General features: G+C 36.0%; 1 protein-coding gene across 1 annotated transcript in view; it reads right to left on the bottom strand.

Moving 5' to 3' along the window:
• Nucleotides 1-13,234: 13,234 nt before the first annotated feature.
• LOC119574995 (coiled-coil domain-containing protein 174-like) overlaps nt 13,235-20,000 on the bottom strand; it is a 7,571-nt gene continuing 805 nt past the window's right edge. The window contains 8 exon segments of the mRNA XM_037922307.1: nt 13,235-13,683; nt 13,686-13,934; nt 14,746-14,958; nt 15,166-15,295; nt 15,671-15,773; nt 16,852-16,961; nt 17,698-17,800; nt 18,632-18,837. Of these exon segments, the coding sequence (XP_037778235.1) occupies nt 13,361-13,683; nt 13,686-13,934; nt 14,746-14,958; nt 15,166-15,295; nt 15,671-15,773; nt 16,852-16,961; nt 17,698-17,800; nt 18,632-18,837 (1,437 nt within the window). The 3' untranslated portion in view covers nt 13,235-13,360.

Genomic DNA, 20,000 nt, shown 5'->3' with positions numbered 1-20,000 from the left:
TTGTTGCCAATGTCAAGCAATACTATTTTATTTTACCATGTTTATCAGGGCATGCGTATCCTTTTCTCTCAAGTGTCAAACTGAGGAAAATTTGGAATTTGAAAAGAAATAATCTCAAAGCATCAACTTTAATTTCTAAGATAAAGAAATGAAAACCAGTTTTTTTTTTCATAATAAGCATAATAATAACAGTAATAATGATAACCATAACAATATGATAATGAGTTAACGAATGATAAGGATGATGAGAATGTTGATATATACTAATAATAATAATAATAATAATAATGATGAAGAATACTAATAATTAATAATAATAATAATAATATTAAAAAAAATAATAATGATACTACCCCTCATAATCTAGATAATGAAATAATATTGTTAACAATAAAAAAAAAAATAATAACAATAATGACTTGAATAACAATAATGATACATAGGAATATTATAAAAATAATGCTCGAAATATCAATGTCCACACTACTGATCAGTAAAGGTAATTATTATTAATGCTTATATTCCCCAAAACATCTGTCAACAAGTTTTTATAGACTCGTGACAAGTTGAGTACAAGGAGGGACTGGTATCTATCTGCATATCCTATGCCCACATGTGGCTTGATCCAGATATTCGGGTTCTCATTAATGTGAAAATGAATTGTCTTCCTATTGAGCGTGACATGAAGAATCCAATATCTACTGAAGAAAAACACTTCACATTACTGAATGCTAAAGGTGTATGGAGGATAAATCATAATACCATGGATTATCGAACCGCATAGAGGGATATCAATGTAGAATAAAGGCTGTCCTTACACTGTAACTTTAGATGTATGTATAAAAACACCACACACACATCACACATAAACACACACACACACACAACACACACACACACACACATATATATACATCATCATCAATGGGGCTAACGCCGGCGGGGGCGCATGGCCTTCATTTCCACTCACATGGTGCCTCACCTCAAGGCGAGCCTCCAGGGCGGCCCTCGTCCCATGTCAAAATTCTCGCGACAATACTGGCGAGGTGCTCTGCCTCATGACCTCCAAGGTCATCACACGGGCCTCCTCATCCAGGATGTTCGCGTACCAACCTGACGGCAGGGCCATCCATCAGGAAACGATCTTTTGCCCATATAGCCGTATTGTCTGTCCCGGATAATGCAAGTAAAATGGTCCCATGTCAGCTCAAGTGTATCTGTCGGTTGGACACAAGGTCCTGTCCAACTGCATATATATATAATTAGTATATAATTATAATATATATATATATATATATATTATAGTCTATATATATTATATATATATATATGTCACACACATAACTATACACAAAATATACACCACATACATTATATAAAATATCGAGCAACCTTCCAAGACTGGATATACCCGACCGGGACGATATCAACACTGCGCAGCGATGCAGATGCCTGACAGAACGACCCCACTCGCCAGACAAGGAAGATCAGAATCGAATCCACTGTACCACCAAAACGAACAAGACAGCCATCACCTCACAAAGCCTCCAGATCAAGCTAGGAGACTAAATCGAGAAAATAAGGAAAGGATCAACAAAATATTTCAATTGGATTTAAAAATACCGCAGATTCGTGCGACGATCCCCCCTCCTCTTCAAAATATTCCATGGAGTTCATATACCATTAGGGAGGTAGTCTACATGGGATTACTTTCGTAGCTGCTTAACTATCATCTGTCTGTATATCGATACGTGAAGTTCTGGTCTTTTCTTTTGTTTTCCCTAGTACGTGGTCTGCTTCATCAATCTGTATTTGAAGTATCTGCATTCTTGACCTTGGCCAGCAAGGAGTGTACTTTCGTCGACCACTACTGCTGCTTGCTATCTCTCTTTCGGCCACTCTCCACTGCTGCAGCTGATACAAACACAGAACTGTCTCTACGGCCAGAAATACCCGGTATCTCTCTTTCACCTTGCTGGGACGAGTCTATTTGAAGAATTCTCGCTTGAAACCTTGTTTCGAACACGCATCTTTTCCGGATCTTGGCACCCTCCTCGCTACTACTTGCTTGATCTGTTCTGCATGTTCTCTCTCGTTTCAGTGGTGCTCACTGCTTGCAGCTGTCGACAGTCATAAACTCTCTGTGCGCAGAAATACCCGGTAACTCTCTTTCCACCTTGCCTGGAACGAGTCTATTTGAGGATCTCGCTGGAAAACTGTTCGAACAAGCAGCTTTTCCAGTATGTTTGCACCTCCTCGCTGCAACTGTTTGTATCTATTCTTTTGCTGTTTCTCTCGTTTTAAATATACCCATACTGCTTGTGCTGTAGCTGTAACACTAGAACAAGCTGCCTCTACATCTGAAATACCCGTATATCTCTTTCATCTTGCTGGAATGGTCTGTTTGAGAATCTCTGTGGAAAATGTTCGAACAATCGCTTTTCCGGATAAAAGGCCAACCTCGCAGCTAATGCTTGTATCGATTCTCCCTTTTCATATTGTGCTTTACCATTGTCCGCTGAATGGAATCAGAGTTGGCTCCCTTCCGTGATAAGGTCTAATGATACCACCATCCGAGACATTACTGCAGTTCTTAATTGCCTTGATCTATCTCTGTAGCGAAATACATTGATGGTATCTTTTCTTTTCTGCTCTGAGGAGAAACCTTTCGACGCCTGATTCACTGAAGCAAGGTGTTTGTACTGCTTTTTACCTCCCTCTTGATGTTTTCAATCACGTCTTTACCGCCGTCACTGCTGCAGCTTCTTGATCTGTTCCTCCGCTGAAATGTCTCGAGCGTCTTTTGGGTTTTGCAGAGAACGCTCCCTGAACTCAGATCCCTCGACGAACTGCTCGAACTCGCGACCTTCTGACGATGGGAGGACTTCTTCCTCGCTGCTGCTTATTTTTATCTCTCTTGCATCTTCTTTCTCTTCTTCCTGTGCTGCTATCATCTGCTGAGTTGCGAAGGATGTCTTTTTCATTTCCATCGTTAGTCTTGATTGTTAATGGATACCACTTGAGTTGTGGAGTCCTCTTCAAACCTCAATTCCATTCCGTTTTTCTTTGCCTGCCTCTTTTCTATGGTTTTCCTATTTCCTTACTCTCGTTTTTCTTTGACATTCTATAGCCTTGCATCCTTGTTTCTTTCCTATGAATCTTTCCATACCCCTTTTTCTGTCCACTTTCTTTCCATCTTCCTTTTCGTTATGCCCTTATTCCACTTTATCTTCTCTCTTTGGAACAACCTGAGACAATATCATATCGAAGTAGGGGCGGACAAGGTAGTCTAGTTCCTGCTGCAGAGATCGAAGCTTCGGCAAAGTCTGCCTCTGTCCCTCCGACATCTCCGTCGCCAGGCTGTAAGTTCCCAGAGAATGTCCTTCACTTCCTCCAGGTCTTCCATTAACTGGGGGATGGTTGTTGGACTCATCTTGTGGTGGCACATGAACATTTCGGACTAGACGAGCTTTTTCACCATTTTCTGAAGGCGTTCAGATTGCTCCTTATGCTCTTGTTGGCCTCCACGTGGTGCGAGAATTTACGTATAGCCTGAAAGGTCATAGAAGGCTGCTTCTTCGACTGACGTTGAATTGCGATGTCGAAAACCGTCCCTCGTAAAGCTTCCTGCAGACGTGCCTTCTTCTTGGCTTTCTCTCGAAATAGCTGCTCACGCTCATGCTGCCATTCTTGGTGTTCGCAGGGAGGAATACACAAGGATGCAAGTATAGTGCACGGCGGTGCTGACAACTGCGTGGAATGCTCCCCAAAATTTTTTTTGTTTTTCCGTGGCTATTCCTGCCCGGGTGTATACTTTGGGATATCGCTTGAACATGGCTTGTTATTACCATGCATTCTTCAGTCACATAGATGTGGATGTGTTAAAAAAACACGTGAGCTGACTTTTGAATAATGGATTCAGGATCAATTCCGTGCTTTCATCGTTCATATTCAGCCAATCTGTAAATGTACTTTGCCTCTGTGGCTCCATAAATACTGGGTGCCCACAACAGCAGGATATGTGTATCTACTTTCGATAAGTTTGATTTTTTTTTCTTCAGAATACCACAGGACGGTCTTATCTAATCACGATAAAAATGGCATCTAAGCGTAAACAGAAGTAACACACAGCGGATATTATGCAACTTACGATATGCCTGCATTAGCAATCAGTATATTTTTATTGCACTATTATTACAGTCCTTCACTCTTATGACAAAATATCAAGATGAGTCTCCTTTATGCTGCAGAGCGCCCCACTAGCAATCCCCATTAAAACGAGTCAAGTTTATCTAAGCATAGAACCTCAGTTAACACACACAAATGTAGAAAAGTTAATATATTACCACTGTATTTCCACACAGGTGGCAAGTTGCTTCACTTGCTAGTAACAACAACAGCAACAACACCTGACTCGTTGCAACTTTCAACTTTCAACTCCGCTCGTGTTCAGGGTATTCAAATCCAAATATGTTTTTTTCTTCTGATCGCTGCTCTTGAATCGCCTTCTCTCTGCGTCTCATAGCACTGACGTCAGCAGTGATCGGGGGAATTCAGTGGATCAACGGCGACATAGCTTGGTCCTTGGGGGGGGGGGGGGGAAAAGAAAGTTATACTGAGCTGGGTTTAATCTGCAAAGAAAGAACTCATCACCTCCTTTTTTGTGTGGAAAGCCGATGTTAATGGCAATAATAATAATCATACAATGATGAAAATGGTGACGGATGATGATGATGATGGTTGTTGATGATGATTAATGACAATGAATGAATATGATATGATGGTATGGTAGTGATGATAAAAATGATGATGAAATAATGATTTGATGATGACAATAATGATATGAATAATATAATGATAATAATAATTAACACATAATATCAATAGTGGATATTAATAAAAAAATAATCATAATGATAGTAATAATATACAATAGTAGTACTAGTATGATAATTATAATAATGATAATGATAATACCAAAAAGATGATTCAGATGATAAGATTAATAATATAGTAATTACGATGAAACATATTGATAATAATGATGATAAATGACCATAGAGAAACACAACATTGAAATTGATAATGACAACAATAAAAGTAATATTATGATAGATATTAAATGAATGTGATTATGATGATGATGATAATGATGCTACTACTTTTAATAATAATGATAATGAAAATATTAATTCTATAGTACGTATCTTTATATCACACACACACACACACACACCACACACATCACACACAACACACATATATCTAGTATAGTATAATATACTCTATATGATAATATATATATATATATGATATACACACACACACACACAACACACAAACACAGAGCACACCCACGACACACACACACATATACATCAAATATATATATTATATATATCTATTATAGATATAATGTATATATTATTGGTGTGTGTGTGTGTGTGTGTGTGTGTGTGGTGTGTGTGTGGTGTGTGTGTGTGTTGTGTCTTTGTTTATGGTTAATCATAACCTTGACACAGCTCCATATTCCTGTCTGCTGAAAAAAAAAAAATATTGTGATAAACAGACATTTGTAAATGTCCCTATTGTGGAAAAGCGGCGGTTGTCCGGTTCGTTTTCCGGGATACCCTGTCTGTGATTTTAACCGTAGATTACACATACATACATGCTTGCATGTATTATAACATAAGTTGCATACATGGCCACAAAAAAATACTATAGTGTCTATACATGCACACACATGCACACACACAAACACACACAACAAAAAAACACACACACACACACACACCACACCCACACACCACACACACACACATATATATATATAATATATATATATTATAGTACTGTTATATATATATATATAAATATATAATAGTATATAATATGTATTATATGTATGTATGTGTGTATATATACACATATTAATCACATGTGTATAGCAATTTATGTGTGGTGTGTCCATGTATTTATGTATACATACATACATACATGCATCATACATAAAATTACATATAGATTAACAACATATAAATAGTATAATATATTAATACAAATAAAATAGAGTGGGTGATATATAGATATATATAGTATATATATATATATATATATATAATTATATATACTATATAACACACACACAACCACACACACCACACAACACACAACCCACACACACACACATATAATAGATATATAATGTATATATATATATACTATATATATATACAGACACACACACACACACCACACAATATATATATATATATATATATATATATATATATATATATATATATATATATATATACAATATATATAATATATATATATATATATTATATAAAATATATGATATATATTGGCAGGATCACGTAATCAAAAAATATAAGAATCAGAACGTTAAGGTCAATGGAAAACACCACTTTAAATCGGCACTATGATACACTAATACATACGACCGACATAGCAAAATGGTACAATCAGGGAGCGTGGGAGTGCGAGAGGATCCAGCAGAGCAGCGAGGTCACATGGCGGAAGGGAGACACCAGTCAGAATTCACGGACAACTACTGAATAATAATAATAAGAATAATACATAGGAGTAAGAGTAAATGAAGGAACAAGGTGGAGAGGACGGGAAGGCTACAGTGTGGGAAGGACCGCAGAGAAGTAAGAGGATAAAAGTAGTGGGGCGAAACCCCTTGCAATGGTATAGGCTATATCTTTCGTTCATGTCTGAGGTTTCGAGGGGAAGGGGGTTGAGCAGTTATTGTTATTTGTATTTTTGCTGAGTGCTTGGCAATCGCAGAGATGATTATATAAGTTAAACGTCATTAACGTAAGCACCCTCGGCGGAAGAGAATCTTCCCCATTCGGTGATCGGCGGTCCCTACCGCTAACTGCAGCCCCGGCTGAGTCTCCAGTGAACAATTATATATATATCTATATTATATAAATAATAATATATATATATATAGATATATATATATATATATAGCCATCTATCTACCTACTAGGTTAATCTCCTCTCTCTTTATGATATATATTAATATATATATTAATATTATATGATATATATATATATATATATACATGACATATATATATATATATACATATATATATATATATCATATATTATATATATATATACTTGTATATCTCCGTTTATCTAGCATGTACTGTTATGATTCTAATATCTACTATGAGATAAATTCACAATACTAAAGTTCCAGTGACGTTGACTAATGGATCGATCAGATCTTCTGTGCTAGCATTTTTTAAAAATATTCCGCCTCTTTCCTCTCCCTCTTTCTCTGTCCCCCCCTCTGTCTCTGTCTTACGCGTGGTGGTCCGTCCACCTCTTATCGTTTATGTTTTAATATCCCTTTCCCCTTTCTTTAATTTCATTTTCATCTGTCTTTCTCCCTTTCCTTCTGTGCACCCCCTTATATTTTCTGCAATGTAACAATCCTTTCTACTTCCATTATACATAAAAAGACTATACCATGCCCTTACTCCTTTTGATGTAAAACTTTGACCAGGAGAAGCTAATGCACCAAACACACACAGGCACATAAAAAACAAGAAAAAAAAAAAAATCACCGTGTAATAGGAAAAAGAAACTCACCATCTGAATGAATTTTGTCTTGAGCCGATATTCTAAACATTATCAGACAAATGGAGCGTTTTGTCGCGGAAACCTCAGCTGAATGCGTAGGCTCCCCGTGTCAGAGCACTTACCATAACACTAAACCCGTTATTGTTTGCAGTCGTTCAAACTTTTTGTAGAGTTCATAATTGCAGCGAACCGGTCTTTTATCTTTTGGGGAGGAAGAGTCGTGTGTATGGAGAGTGGGGAGGAGCTTGGGGGATACGTAGGCAAGGAGGAAGGGCGTGGGTGGGGGTGGTAATGTGGGACAAAATGGGGTACATAGGAAATGAAAATATGGGTAAAGTTTATAAGAAGGGGAAGGGAGTGGACTGATTATTTGGTGCGTGTGAAGATCAGGGAAATGGCGGGGGGGGGGGGGGGAATTGATGTGATAAGTGGGGAAGGAGATAAGGAGAACGTGGGGGGATGAGGGGCTGCATGTAGCTGGGCAGGAAGGTAAAGCACTGATAATGGTAAATTATCTGATCTTATTTTTATACATTTTAACGAGTACTGGTGAGTCTGGATACCGTGTGCTAATAATTTCCTTTATTTTTTTTTTTTACTTATGTAATTATACTTATTTCATTATTGTTATTAATTATCTTTTGCCAGCTTTATTCATTCCATTTTCTTTCGTATGTCAAACTGAAATTCTTCAACCATCGAAGTCCAGAAAGTAGATAACTATATGGTCTGCGTAAAGGAAGGATAAACAAAGAAAAAAGAAAAGAAAAAAAGCAAGAAAGAAAAAAAAAGATTGATCACATTACTGACGGTAGTCATGTGGAGTGCCTGATACTGATTTTTGTTTTATGCCATCAAAAATACCACTACCTATCGGCATCTAAACAAGAGTAAAAATGAAATACTCCTGATCTACTTTTGCATTTATAAAAATAGTAATACACGACCAAAGAAAAATTAGAGGAGTTGGTCAAGAACATAAAGTGGGATCTCCCCACCTGTTGTCGTTACTTGTGATGGACGGAAAACATTATCACTCAAAAGGAGACGCGAGTACAGCCAAAAGCAAAATTCCAGTGAAACATCTTGAATTCCAGTCTCGAACTGCACATCTGCTGTTCTTTTCTTCTGTTATAGGGTTTTAGATTATATCAGTCTATACTCCTATAATGGCTGTTTCACTTGTGGAGAAGACGGGATGTAGTTTCGAGCTTCGTTCACGGGTTCGACCATTGTCCGTTAGTTGGTTGCTTCTCCTTTGTTATTACTGTAGTGGTAGGGGTCCGCAGAGTTTACTTGGAAGCCTGGTCCGAAACCTTACTCATAGATGGAGTACTCACCACATAAATGATCCATTTACCAGTAGAAAGCGAAGACCACACACACACACACACACACACACACACCACCCACACACACTACACACACACACACACACACACACAGGAACACAGTATATATATATATATATATATATATAGTATATATCTATATAGATATATATATATATATATACAGAATTACATACATACATACATACATACACACACACACACACACACACACACACACACACAAACACCACACACACAAACACACATATATATACATATATATATATATATATATATAATATATATATATAAGTATAACATACGTATATATATATAATAATATATATTATATTAACTAATAATATATATATATATATATATCTGTGTGTGTGTGTGTGTGTGTGTGTGATGTGTGCGTGTGTGTTGTCTTATATATGTGTGTGTGTGTAGTACTGAGGTGCCTTTCTATAAGTTGTGAACCGTTTATTTTCGTAGGGGCAGTTATAGTCATCCTCACACTCTTATACTTTTGATAATGTCATTACCTAAGTCCAATAAGATAACAATATTTTATTTGTTATTCCAGGTTGAAAGAGCGACTGTACGTGGAATATTAAGCGAACCCTACTAAACCACGCTGGTCACAGCTACTTACAAGGTGCGGCGGGACTAAAGTAACACTTTGAAAGCGCGATACGCTATAAAATTTTGCATTAAACGCGGAAAGAATTATTGCTACGCAGTACTTCATGTCGAATCTGTGTACTGTCATATGCACTGTCTTATGGTATTAACTTGCATGGGGAGATGAACTCCGTAGTTTCGTTGGACAAAAGATTAAGGCGGCAGAGTCCGGCGCGAAACGATGAGAGGTTGGGTGGGAGCAGGGAAGTCGAACACCGGAGCTGTGGGTCAATTCGTACTTTTATGTATGAGGACCGTCGAGTGTCAATAGAGCAATAAGTGAACAGGTTAAGTCAGTGTGGGAACTTGTGCACAAATTATTCATGATGAACTGAACATTGCGAAAGGATTTGGGGTCGAAGTTTGTCCCCGAGGGTGCTCAGTGACGAACAGAATAAAATGCGTGTTAGCGATAGCAGGGAGATAGTCCGCGCTTATCATTTCAATCCAAGAGTACTCATGCTCTGGCGACCTTTGTGTGAAAGCTGGACTAACTCTATGAAGGAACCTCCGGGAACCAGAGAAACCAAGCATCCTGGGATTCCCCAGCCCAAGAAGGCCACGACAAGAGCAAGTCCACCCTGAAACTCTGACGCAAGGGCATGACTACATCCACTGTTGTTCCCTCTGGACAGAGCAGTCCAACAAGAGTACTGATGTGGAGATGAGGGAGTTTCCGAAAGAGATTTCGTCCGAAAAGGCCGAGCGCTGCACTCAAATCGGTTCGGTTGCATTTCTACCATGGACCAATTGCACCAGTCTAGCAGCTCCAATCCATCGCTCTGTCGCAACTGTTTTTGACCGTGATAGGCTAAAGACAGTTGCCTCACACCCCTAAGTCAAGAGCTTGCTCCCTGTGACTTTTTGTGGTGTTCCCCAAGCTCAAATGACAAGAGCCTCAGAGGCAGTCGTTTTGGGACCAGTGATGAAGGAAAATGGCTGTGACTTGGTGCGTGGACACGTTTCACACCGTAGAACTTCCAGAAGTTGTTTGTATATAGGTATGTTAAGAAATGAATGTATTTTGTATGTATATTTACCAGTATCATACAGAAATATATATTCATATATATGTTATATTCACATATTTATGTTTATATTCGTAAATATATGTTTATACATACATACATATATACATATATATATAATATATATATATATAATATATTATATATATATATTAATAATATATATATATATATACATCCCCAATATCTATCTATCTTTATCTATATATATCTATATAGATATAATCTATAGATTATATATATATATAGTTATAACATATATTTATACGTATAATGGTATTGTTTCTTATATATATATATATACATATATATCATATGATATATATATATAGATATAATATTTTTATATATATATATATGTATATATATATATCTTTACAACACGCACACACACATTAACACACCACCTCACACACACACACCACACACCCACACACACACACCCACACACACACACACACACACCAACAGCACACAAAGTATGGTATATATGTGTGTGTGTGTGTGTGTGTGTGTGTGTGTGTGGTGTGTGTGTGTGTTGTGTGTGTGTGTGTGTGTTTGGTTGTTTGTGTGTTGTGTGTGGTGTGTGTGTGGTGGTTGTGTGTGTGTGTGTGTGTGTGGTGTGTATGTGTGGTGTTGTGTGTTGTGTAGTGTGTGTGTGTGTGTGGTGTTTGTTGGGGGGGGGGGTGGGGTGGTGTGTTTTTTGGTGTTTGTGTGTGGTGTGTGTGTGTATGTGTGTGTGTGTGTGTACATATGTATGTAGGTATGTATGTATGGTATGTTAGTTATGTATGGATGTAATGTATGTATGTAGGAATTATTTTGTATGTAATGTCTGTATGTAATATACCGACATCTTATATCTATCTATATAATTATATATATCTATATATATTATATATTCTTATAGATATATATTATATCATATGCATATGTATTTTAATATGCATATGTATATCATATACATATATATACTTGATATCTTTATATAATCATATATATTACATATATCGGCTACTATATTATATATATAGATATATCTAGATAATTATATAGTTATAATATAGATAGTATATTATAGAGTATATATAGTGTTGTGTGTGTGTGTGGTGTGCGTGTGTGTGTTTGTGGTGTGTGTGTGGTTGTGTGTGTGGTGTGTGTTGGTGTGTTTATATACATTATATATAATTATATATATATATATGTATATTATAAATAAAAAAATATATATATATATATACATATACTATATGTGTTATGTTTTTCTAGCATTAACTATAGATATATTAATATATTATATATTTATTAATATATTATATATTATATATATATATATACTATTAATGATATAATATATATATTTTATACACCACACATATTAAATATTACACATGACACGGCCCCAAACAAATTGACATCTGTACGTTGTTAATACATGCTACAGAAATGACCATTACACGGGAAGACAGATAAACAGCCATTATTGCATGAATTATAAAAAAAAAAATAAAACATAAGTGTAATATTATATATTTTTCTTGTGATGTTACAAGTTGTAAGGGTAAACTTGTGATTAAATTTTACAAGAATTTGAAAGATTACCTTTGTAAGAAATCCACTTTTGTTTACTGAAAGAGAAATTCCCAAATTGTGGTGTAAGATAATTATCTATATCATTGTCAATTTCCTTATTAATAATAATTTTTAAAAATATCTCATGCATAATTTTTCCAATAACAAGACTGCATTTAAATAATCTTAAAATAATTATAATAACTATATCATCTTGCTTGCATTTTTTTTGACCAGTTGAGTCAATCTTCACCCAAACGCTAGAAGAAAAATAAGACAGAGAGGACTAAGAAAGAAAAAAAAAGAGAAAGAAAAGAATAAGAAAGAAAAAAAAAAGAAAAACAGAAGAGAAGAGAAGGAAAAAAAAAAAAAGAAAAGAAAAGAAAAACAGAAGAGAAAAAAAAAAGAGAAGGAAAATAAAATAAAAAAGACCAGAAAACAAAGGAGAAAAAAGAACAAGGAAGAAAAAGAAAAGAAACAACAGAGGAAAGGAACAAAAAAAAAGAAGAAAAAATAAAAGCAAAAAAACAAAAGAAACGCTGGGGTCGCATGAGAAACAATCTGAATTTGATCTATCACCATTACATACAAAGTAGAGATACATAAGATGCATAACCCTCGATCGTTACTAAAGGTAATCTTTCTCATATATTCACTCATGAGGATTATATAATAAAAAAAAATTCAACACTTGTGAAAAACTATCTATTTTTGTGTAAAATTCAACAAGCTATAAACACAAGTAAAGAAAGGCTAACTTATGAAATATTTTATCTATCAATTACAAAGTCTTACAGAATATTTTCAGTTTTCATTATGTTAATTTCCTCTTTAACAGTAATGCATACCTCTAATAAAAACTACAATGCTCTTTAGTAAATGAAATAACTTCTCCACATAACTATAACTATCCCCATTAAAATAATTCACAACTGCAATAACCCAGAAAGATAAACAATAACAACATTGTACCTAATTTTATATGCATTACATATGACATCTTTCCCTACAATTTTTTACACTTTCAACCAGAAAAGAAATAAAAACTATCAAAGCTCTTACATTTAAATTGCTCTCCGCGCATTAAATTCCACACCATATAAAAATAATTAATCAACTGTCGCACATTTTTCGCAGATTTGAAAGGCCTTGAGTAATTGCATTTTCCATGGCTTTGTACCCAGGCTTCCTATAATTATCTCGTCGTTTGGAAGAAGCGGGACCGTAATACTCGTACGTTGCAGGGGGGGCAAATTCGTTTCTTCTTTCCTCCTTTCTGACAGAAGGTTCTCCGCAATCCTGACTCCCAAGAGCAGGGTCTCTATAAGCCTGTGAATCCGTCCCCGTATTGTCTGGCAACCCCATCTCCGGATTGGTGGATGATGGTCTTGAATTCTGTTTGCTGTGCCGCTGTTTACTCGGCTCGTACAGGGTAGCGGTGCAAACTCGCTGTTCCGCTGCTCCCTTTGCCGCAGGACCCATTCTTCCTGCGAAAGGGTTGACTTAACCCCCTCCTTCCCCATGTCCCATTCCCTCGTGTGCTTCCGCTTTTGGGCTCGTTTCAGTTCCTCACGGGACGTTTTCTCCTCCTGCAGGTTGGCTGGGGCGGGAGGACCAATGCTGGCCCCTTCATCCTCCTCTTCGTCTTCCGAGGCTGGAGGAGTCTTCAGTCTGGCTTGTTCTAGATCTTGAATAAATAAATGAGGAAAATTAGTGTCATGGATTGAAAAGCAAGAAAAAAATTAAAATAAAAATGAGGAAAGTAATCTATATCTGTATCTATACATATTCAATTACAGAACCAAAATATATGTATATATTTTTTGATACATACATATATATACACGCACACATACACACACACACACACACACACACACACACACACACAACACACACACACCACACCTACCACACACCACACACACAACACACACACATTATAACAAATATATTATATATATATATATATATATATATTATATATATTATATAATATAATCTATTATATATACACATTCAAATTATATATATATATATATATGATATATATAATATATATATAATATTATATATAGATATACTATTATTAGGTATATGTATATGTATATGTACTATGGATATGTAGATGTATATGTATAGTGTGTATATTTGTATATGTGTATATGTGTATATGTGTATATGTGTATATGTATATTGTTATTGTATATATATATATGTATATGTATGATGTTATATGTATTATGGTATATGTAGTATGTATATGTAATATTGTAGGTATATGTTGTTATTGTATGTATATGTAATGTATATGTATGTATATTATATGTATATGTATTGTATATGTATAGGTATGTGTGTGTGTGTGTGTGTGTGTGTGTGGTGTGTGTGTGTGTGTGTGTGTGTTGTGTGTGTGTGTGTGTGTGTGTGTGAATGAACAAAAACAAATCATCATATCTACAAAAGACAAGCAGACACTCAAACTCACTGACACTCACCTTTGACAGGCAACCCCAGCTTGAGTCTCTTCCTCTGACGAACTTTCTCCAGCCGCGCCTGAAGTGTCTTCTCCTTCTTGGCTGCAGCCGCCCGCTTGGCTCTCTCCCCAACCTGCGTCTCTTTGTGGAGCTCTTGCAGGAGGTCCATCTGCTCCTTCCTCTCCTTCTCATCCTTGGAGAACCTTAGGTAGCCTGTGCCATGAACTCTGGCCTCTGTGGGGGGATGGGAAGGCGTGTATTAGTGTGATGAGGAATGGGGGGGAGAAAGAGAGAGGGAGAAGGTGGGGTAATCACTCACTCACTCTCTCTCTGTCACACACGTCACACACATGCGCGCGCATGCACACACACACACACACACACACACACACACACACACACACCACACACACACACACACACATAAAAAGACAAACGTACCATCAAAAGAAACATCTTGGTAATGCATGTCCTTCTTATAAGCATTAAGGTCTTCCTCAGCTTCCCATTTCTGTCTCTGGATCTCTCTTCGCATGTCGTCTGATAGGAGATCAGGCTCTGAAGGTTCATCCTGGGGAGAATTGTAAAAGAATAGTGAAAAAAAAAAAAAAAAAAAAAAAAAAAAGTGATTTCAGAATTTTATGCATTTTGGGTGTAAGAAGAATGTTGTAAGAGATTCATAGAAATGTTAAGAAATTGAAAAGTTTGGAGGAAGAGGAGGAGGAGGAGGAGGCAGAAGAGGCGGAGGAGGAGGAGGAGGATGAAGGGTGGAGGGCAAGGAGGAGGAGGAGGGTGGAGAAGGGAGGAGAGGAGGAGGAAGAGAAGAAGGAGAAGGAAAAAGAAGAAGAGGAGGAGGAGAATATGAGGAAGGAAAAAGAAAGAAAGAAAGAAAGAAAGAAAGAAAAAAAAAAAAAGATAAAGAAGTATAAACAGACCCTAAACTTACCCATGTGGTATCCCTGGCGAGTTCCTTGTCCTTCTCCACCATCTCTGGCAAGTCCTTTCTCATGCAAGTGCGAGTCCTACCCAAAACGTCTGTATATTCCACCCTGTCATAAACGGAACAACTCTAATTAATAATAATGATTATAAATGATAAAAAAAGAAAGGAAAAAAAAAAGTAATAAATTATAAAAACATAATAAAAAAGAATCTTATGTTGATAATATAATGATTTATAAAAAGAATGAGCAATGATGATGGTGTCATGTCATAATAGATTATTTGGAATAAAAAAAAAGTCATAATAATATACTGAATAGTCAATTATAAAATATTCCAACAAACTTGCTCACATTTAATATTCTTTTCTTCTGAGACAATGAAAAAAACAAATGAACTAAAGAGATGTTCTTAATTATTTATGAAATTACATAAATACTCAACTACAAAATTAATATAAAGAGAAGTTACTCACAATTTTTTTTTTTTGAAATAAATAAAAACACACAGATACAGTTAAAGTAACAAAACACATGTAAGAGGGTGGGGGGGGGAAATAAAAAATAAAAGCAAAAATTAACTTCCATTCCTTAATGTCAGTGCCAAACGTGACAGGATCCAAACCTCTGTAACAAAGTGAAAATCCTATAAAATAACTTTTTGCCATCTCTGCCCTCTGTAACTGACACAGTTTAGTACAGCAATGCTGTATATTATGTGTCAACAGGACAGGGAGAAAAGCATGACTTAAAAAAAAGGAGAGAGAGAGAGAGAGAGAGAGAGAGAGAGAAAGATAGAGAGAGAGTAGAGGAGAGTAGAGAGAGAGAGTGGTAGGAGAGAGAGAGAGAGAGGAGAGAGAGAGAGAGAGAGAGAGAGAGAGAGAGAGAGAGAGAGAGAGAGAGAGAAGAGAGAGAGAGAATGCAGAAAATGAATGGAAAAAAAAAGTATTTAGGTGAATCTTGCTATTTATCCTATGCAGCAGGCATAACCGAGTACGGCATATGTCAAATATCTTGGAAATTAAAAGAGATGGGGGAAACAAGAAAAAAGAGAAAAAAGGAAAAAAAAAAAGAAGAAAAAAAAAGAAAGAAGCAGAAGAAAAGAAGAAGAAGAAGAAGAAGAAGAAGAAAAAGATGAAGAAGAAGAAGAAGAAGAAGAAGAAGAAGAAGAAGAAGAAAATCATACCATTCATCGTCCTTCTTTGATGCTTTGTATGACTTGGGGTTCTCTTTCTCTCTTTCAGCCTGTTCTTCTCTTTTGTTCTTCCTTTCCATTACATCGTCGATAATCTTTTTCTGAAATACAGATAAAGACTAATGTCATTTCACAACACCACATCTTTATAGTAAAATTACCGAAATTACTCCTTAACCCTGAGGATTATTGTGCATTATTAGTGAAAACAAGCTATAGATTTAAGATTTTAGGATTTTTTTGTGATTTCATAGCCAAGTTAAAGTCTCCCATTGAGAAATAAACTACCAGAATGGATATTCACACTATCTGGCATCCTTACTTTTTTCCTTCTCAGCCTCTTGACTTCAATTAGGTAGAAATGTAATGCTATTTCATAACATCTGTGACTACAACCAGCTAACCACCATTGCTGCCTTTTCTTATAAAGCAAACCTGATTGTCATAAAATTTATAATAATAATAAAAATAATGATAACAATAATAATAAAGAAATAACAATACTAGTAGTAGTAGTAGTAGTAATAGTCGTAAGTAGTAAATAGTAAGTAGTAGTAGTAGTAGTAACAATAACAACAACAACAGTAACAACAATAACAACAACAATGATAATTACAATAAAAAAATAACAATAATAATAATAATAACAACAATAACAACAATAATAATAAAAAAAAAAAAATAATTATAAGTAAATAACATCATAAACCAAAACCCTAGATTATCCTACAGTGAACATTAACCCAAACAAACAGAAACAGGTGGATAAAGTGAAAATGAAATAACCACAACTGTACGGTTTTCTTGACTAACAAAAAGGTTCTTCCTCGTCCATACCTGAAAATTGACGAGATACTTTTGGTTAAGTCCATCATCTTCCAAGGCCTCCACACCACCATGCAGCCTCTCATACATGGCTGCTTTCTTCTCTAAGATTGACCTGAAAATTTTCAGAGGATGTGATATAGTTGTAATCATTAGTCAATAATAATTTTGCCTTGAACTTAAAAGAAGAAGAAAAGGAAATAAAACTAACAGGAGAGGAGAAAACAGTCTATAAAATAGCTAAATACAATTCTATCCATATATTATTATATATCTATCTATATATACACATAGCCTATCCACTGACATATAGATGTGCAAAATTACTATCTTAACCCATAACTGACGGGTAGCATTCATAGAGGCCAGGGCCTCGCTGCCGGGGGCTTATATCGTTGCCCTAGCATGTGTGACCACTCATGCCAAATACCAGCATCCCATACCGTTTCTTCGTAATACTACGAAGATATGTTGTATTTTCAGTTTTCATTATTTTTTACAGTCTCTACTTGCCAAACTTCCTGATAAATCAAGACTAAAGGGTATTTTTGTAGTTATATAGACTCCGTAGTTGATCATTATTCGGTCTATAGTCCGAATAAAATAAGCAGTGTGCGGTATCATGGAGTTGAAATCTTCGGTTTGTTGCATTTTTTTTGTTTGTTGCATGGCAAAAATGAGAAAGTGTTAAAACCGACTTAATCACACTTTCACTGGCAAAAAAATAATCTTTGCGTGATTGTAACAAAAAAAAACTCATGGCATGTCCATACATACTCTACGACATGTGCGTACGTGCCCCCGGCAGATGGTCCCACCATGTCATGGCATGTGCGTACATGCCGTCGGCAATGGGTTAAATGTGCAAATTTGGACTTATTTTGTATGTGAAAGATAAATTTTACTCATTTAGCTCTTAGCAAATTCTGGTAACACAAATAATTACCTTGCTTTTTCTTCTGTAATTTTCTCCTCTTCCATCTGCTCTCTGTCCTTAGCAGCCCTGGCGATAACACCAGCATTTGTGATGTTAAAGGATTTTGTTGATCTGCTCTGCTTAGCTGCATCTTGTCGAGGAATTCCCTTCTGGCCGGCTCCAAACTTACTTGCCTCTGCACGTTTCTTCTGCAATTCTGCACGTAATCCTACTAACTGTGAAATGGAAACAGTAACGGTTATCATCTTATTAAGTAATCATATTTAAAAAAAATCATACCTTCTGGTACTATTGGACTGAACATGATATGTTCTGTCCACTTCTAGTTAGTTTAAATCTGTGCCGACCAAATATAGTGATGATACAGGAACCAATACTTGGGAAGTGCATAAAGTATACCCAAGAAATTGCAGGAATTTGTTGAATAAAAACAAAAAACATCCTGATAAAGATAATTAACTATATCAAAATCAGTGCAATGTCCGTGGAACTTTGCTCCTCTGCGTGACATACCCACCACCAGTATTACAGGTGAAATACCTATCTATCCTGAAAGGGCTGAGAAGGAATTGGTGCTGCTACTATCTATGTACCTGTTTCATTCTCTGTCTCAGGTCACATTAATTTCAAATATTGTTTCAGATTCCAAAGAGCTCTAGATATGGTGTTGGTTATACAAATGTATTCGGATCATGATTTTTCATAGAATATGAAACTACAAAACTCTATAGAAAATGGATAGAGATGATACTGATATTTCCACAAAAGTTTTGGCATATGTGTAAGAGCTAATGACAGTGACATATACAAGATGTTCCACTGGATATAAGTTTTGTCACTCAATAAAGTTAATTATTCATATCAGCATATTTCCCTTTATGGTTCTTTCCTGACAAAAAATATGTAGAGGTTTATTGGCTTTAACCCGACGGATTAGGGTGACATGGTCGTCATGCAAAAATTTGCCCAAGGGGCAAGTGATAGGAACATATTGTCATGGAAAAAAATTTAGTTAAGGGATGGGTGATGGGAATGTCTTGTCACGTGATATTGCTGAGGGTGAAGTTTACCAATCATCAAGTATACCTAGGGAATGGCAAAACAACAAGAATGCATTTGCAGAAAAGACTACAAAAATGAGGCATGGAGTCTCAATGCTGTATGTGAGTGTGAGTATGGACTGGGCCTACAAGCCATACACCCACCACTCAGATTTTAGTTCAAGTGTTGTGAAGCACCTGGAGGCAATGGATTAACTGGAGCACTAATTAAGGCTGATTGTTGTGAAACCATAAGAATGTATAGATGTCTTCTGGGTTACTTCAGATACTGGAACCCAAAAGTAATTATCTAGGTAAATGCTTGAAAAATACATCTA

Source organism: Penaeus monodon, chromosome 7 (genome assembly GCF_015228065.2).
Source record: "Penaeus monodon isolate SGIC_2016 chromosome 7, NSTDA_Pmon_1, whole genome shotgun sequence".
Taxonomy (NCBI): domain Eukaryota; kingdom Metazoa; phylum Arthropoda; class Malacostraca; order Decapoda; family Penaeidae; genus Penaeus; species Penaeus monodon.
This window is presented reverse-complemented; position numbering and strand designations above follow the sequence as displayed.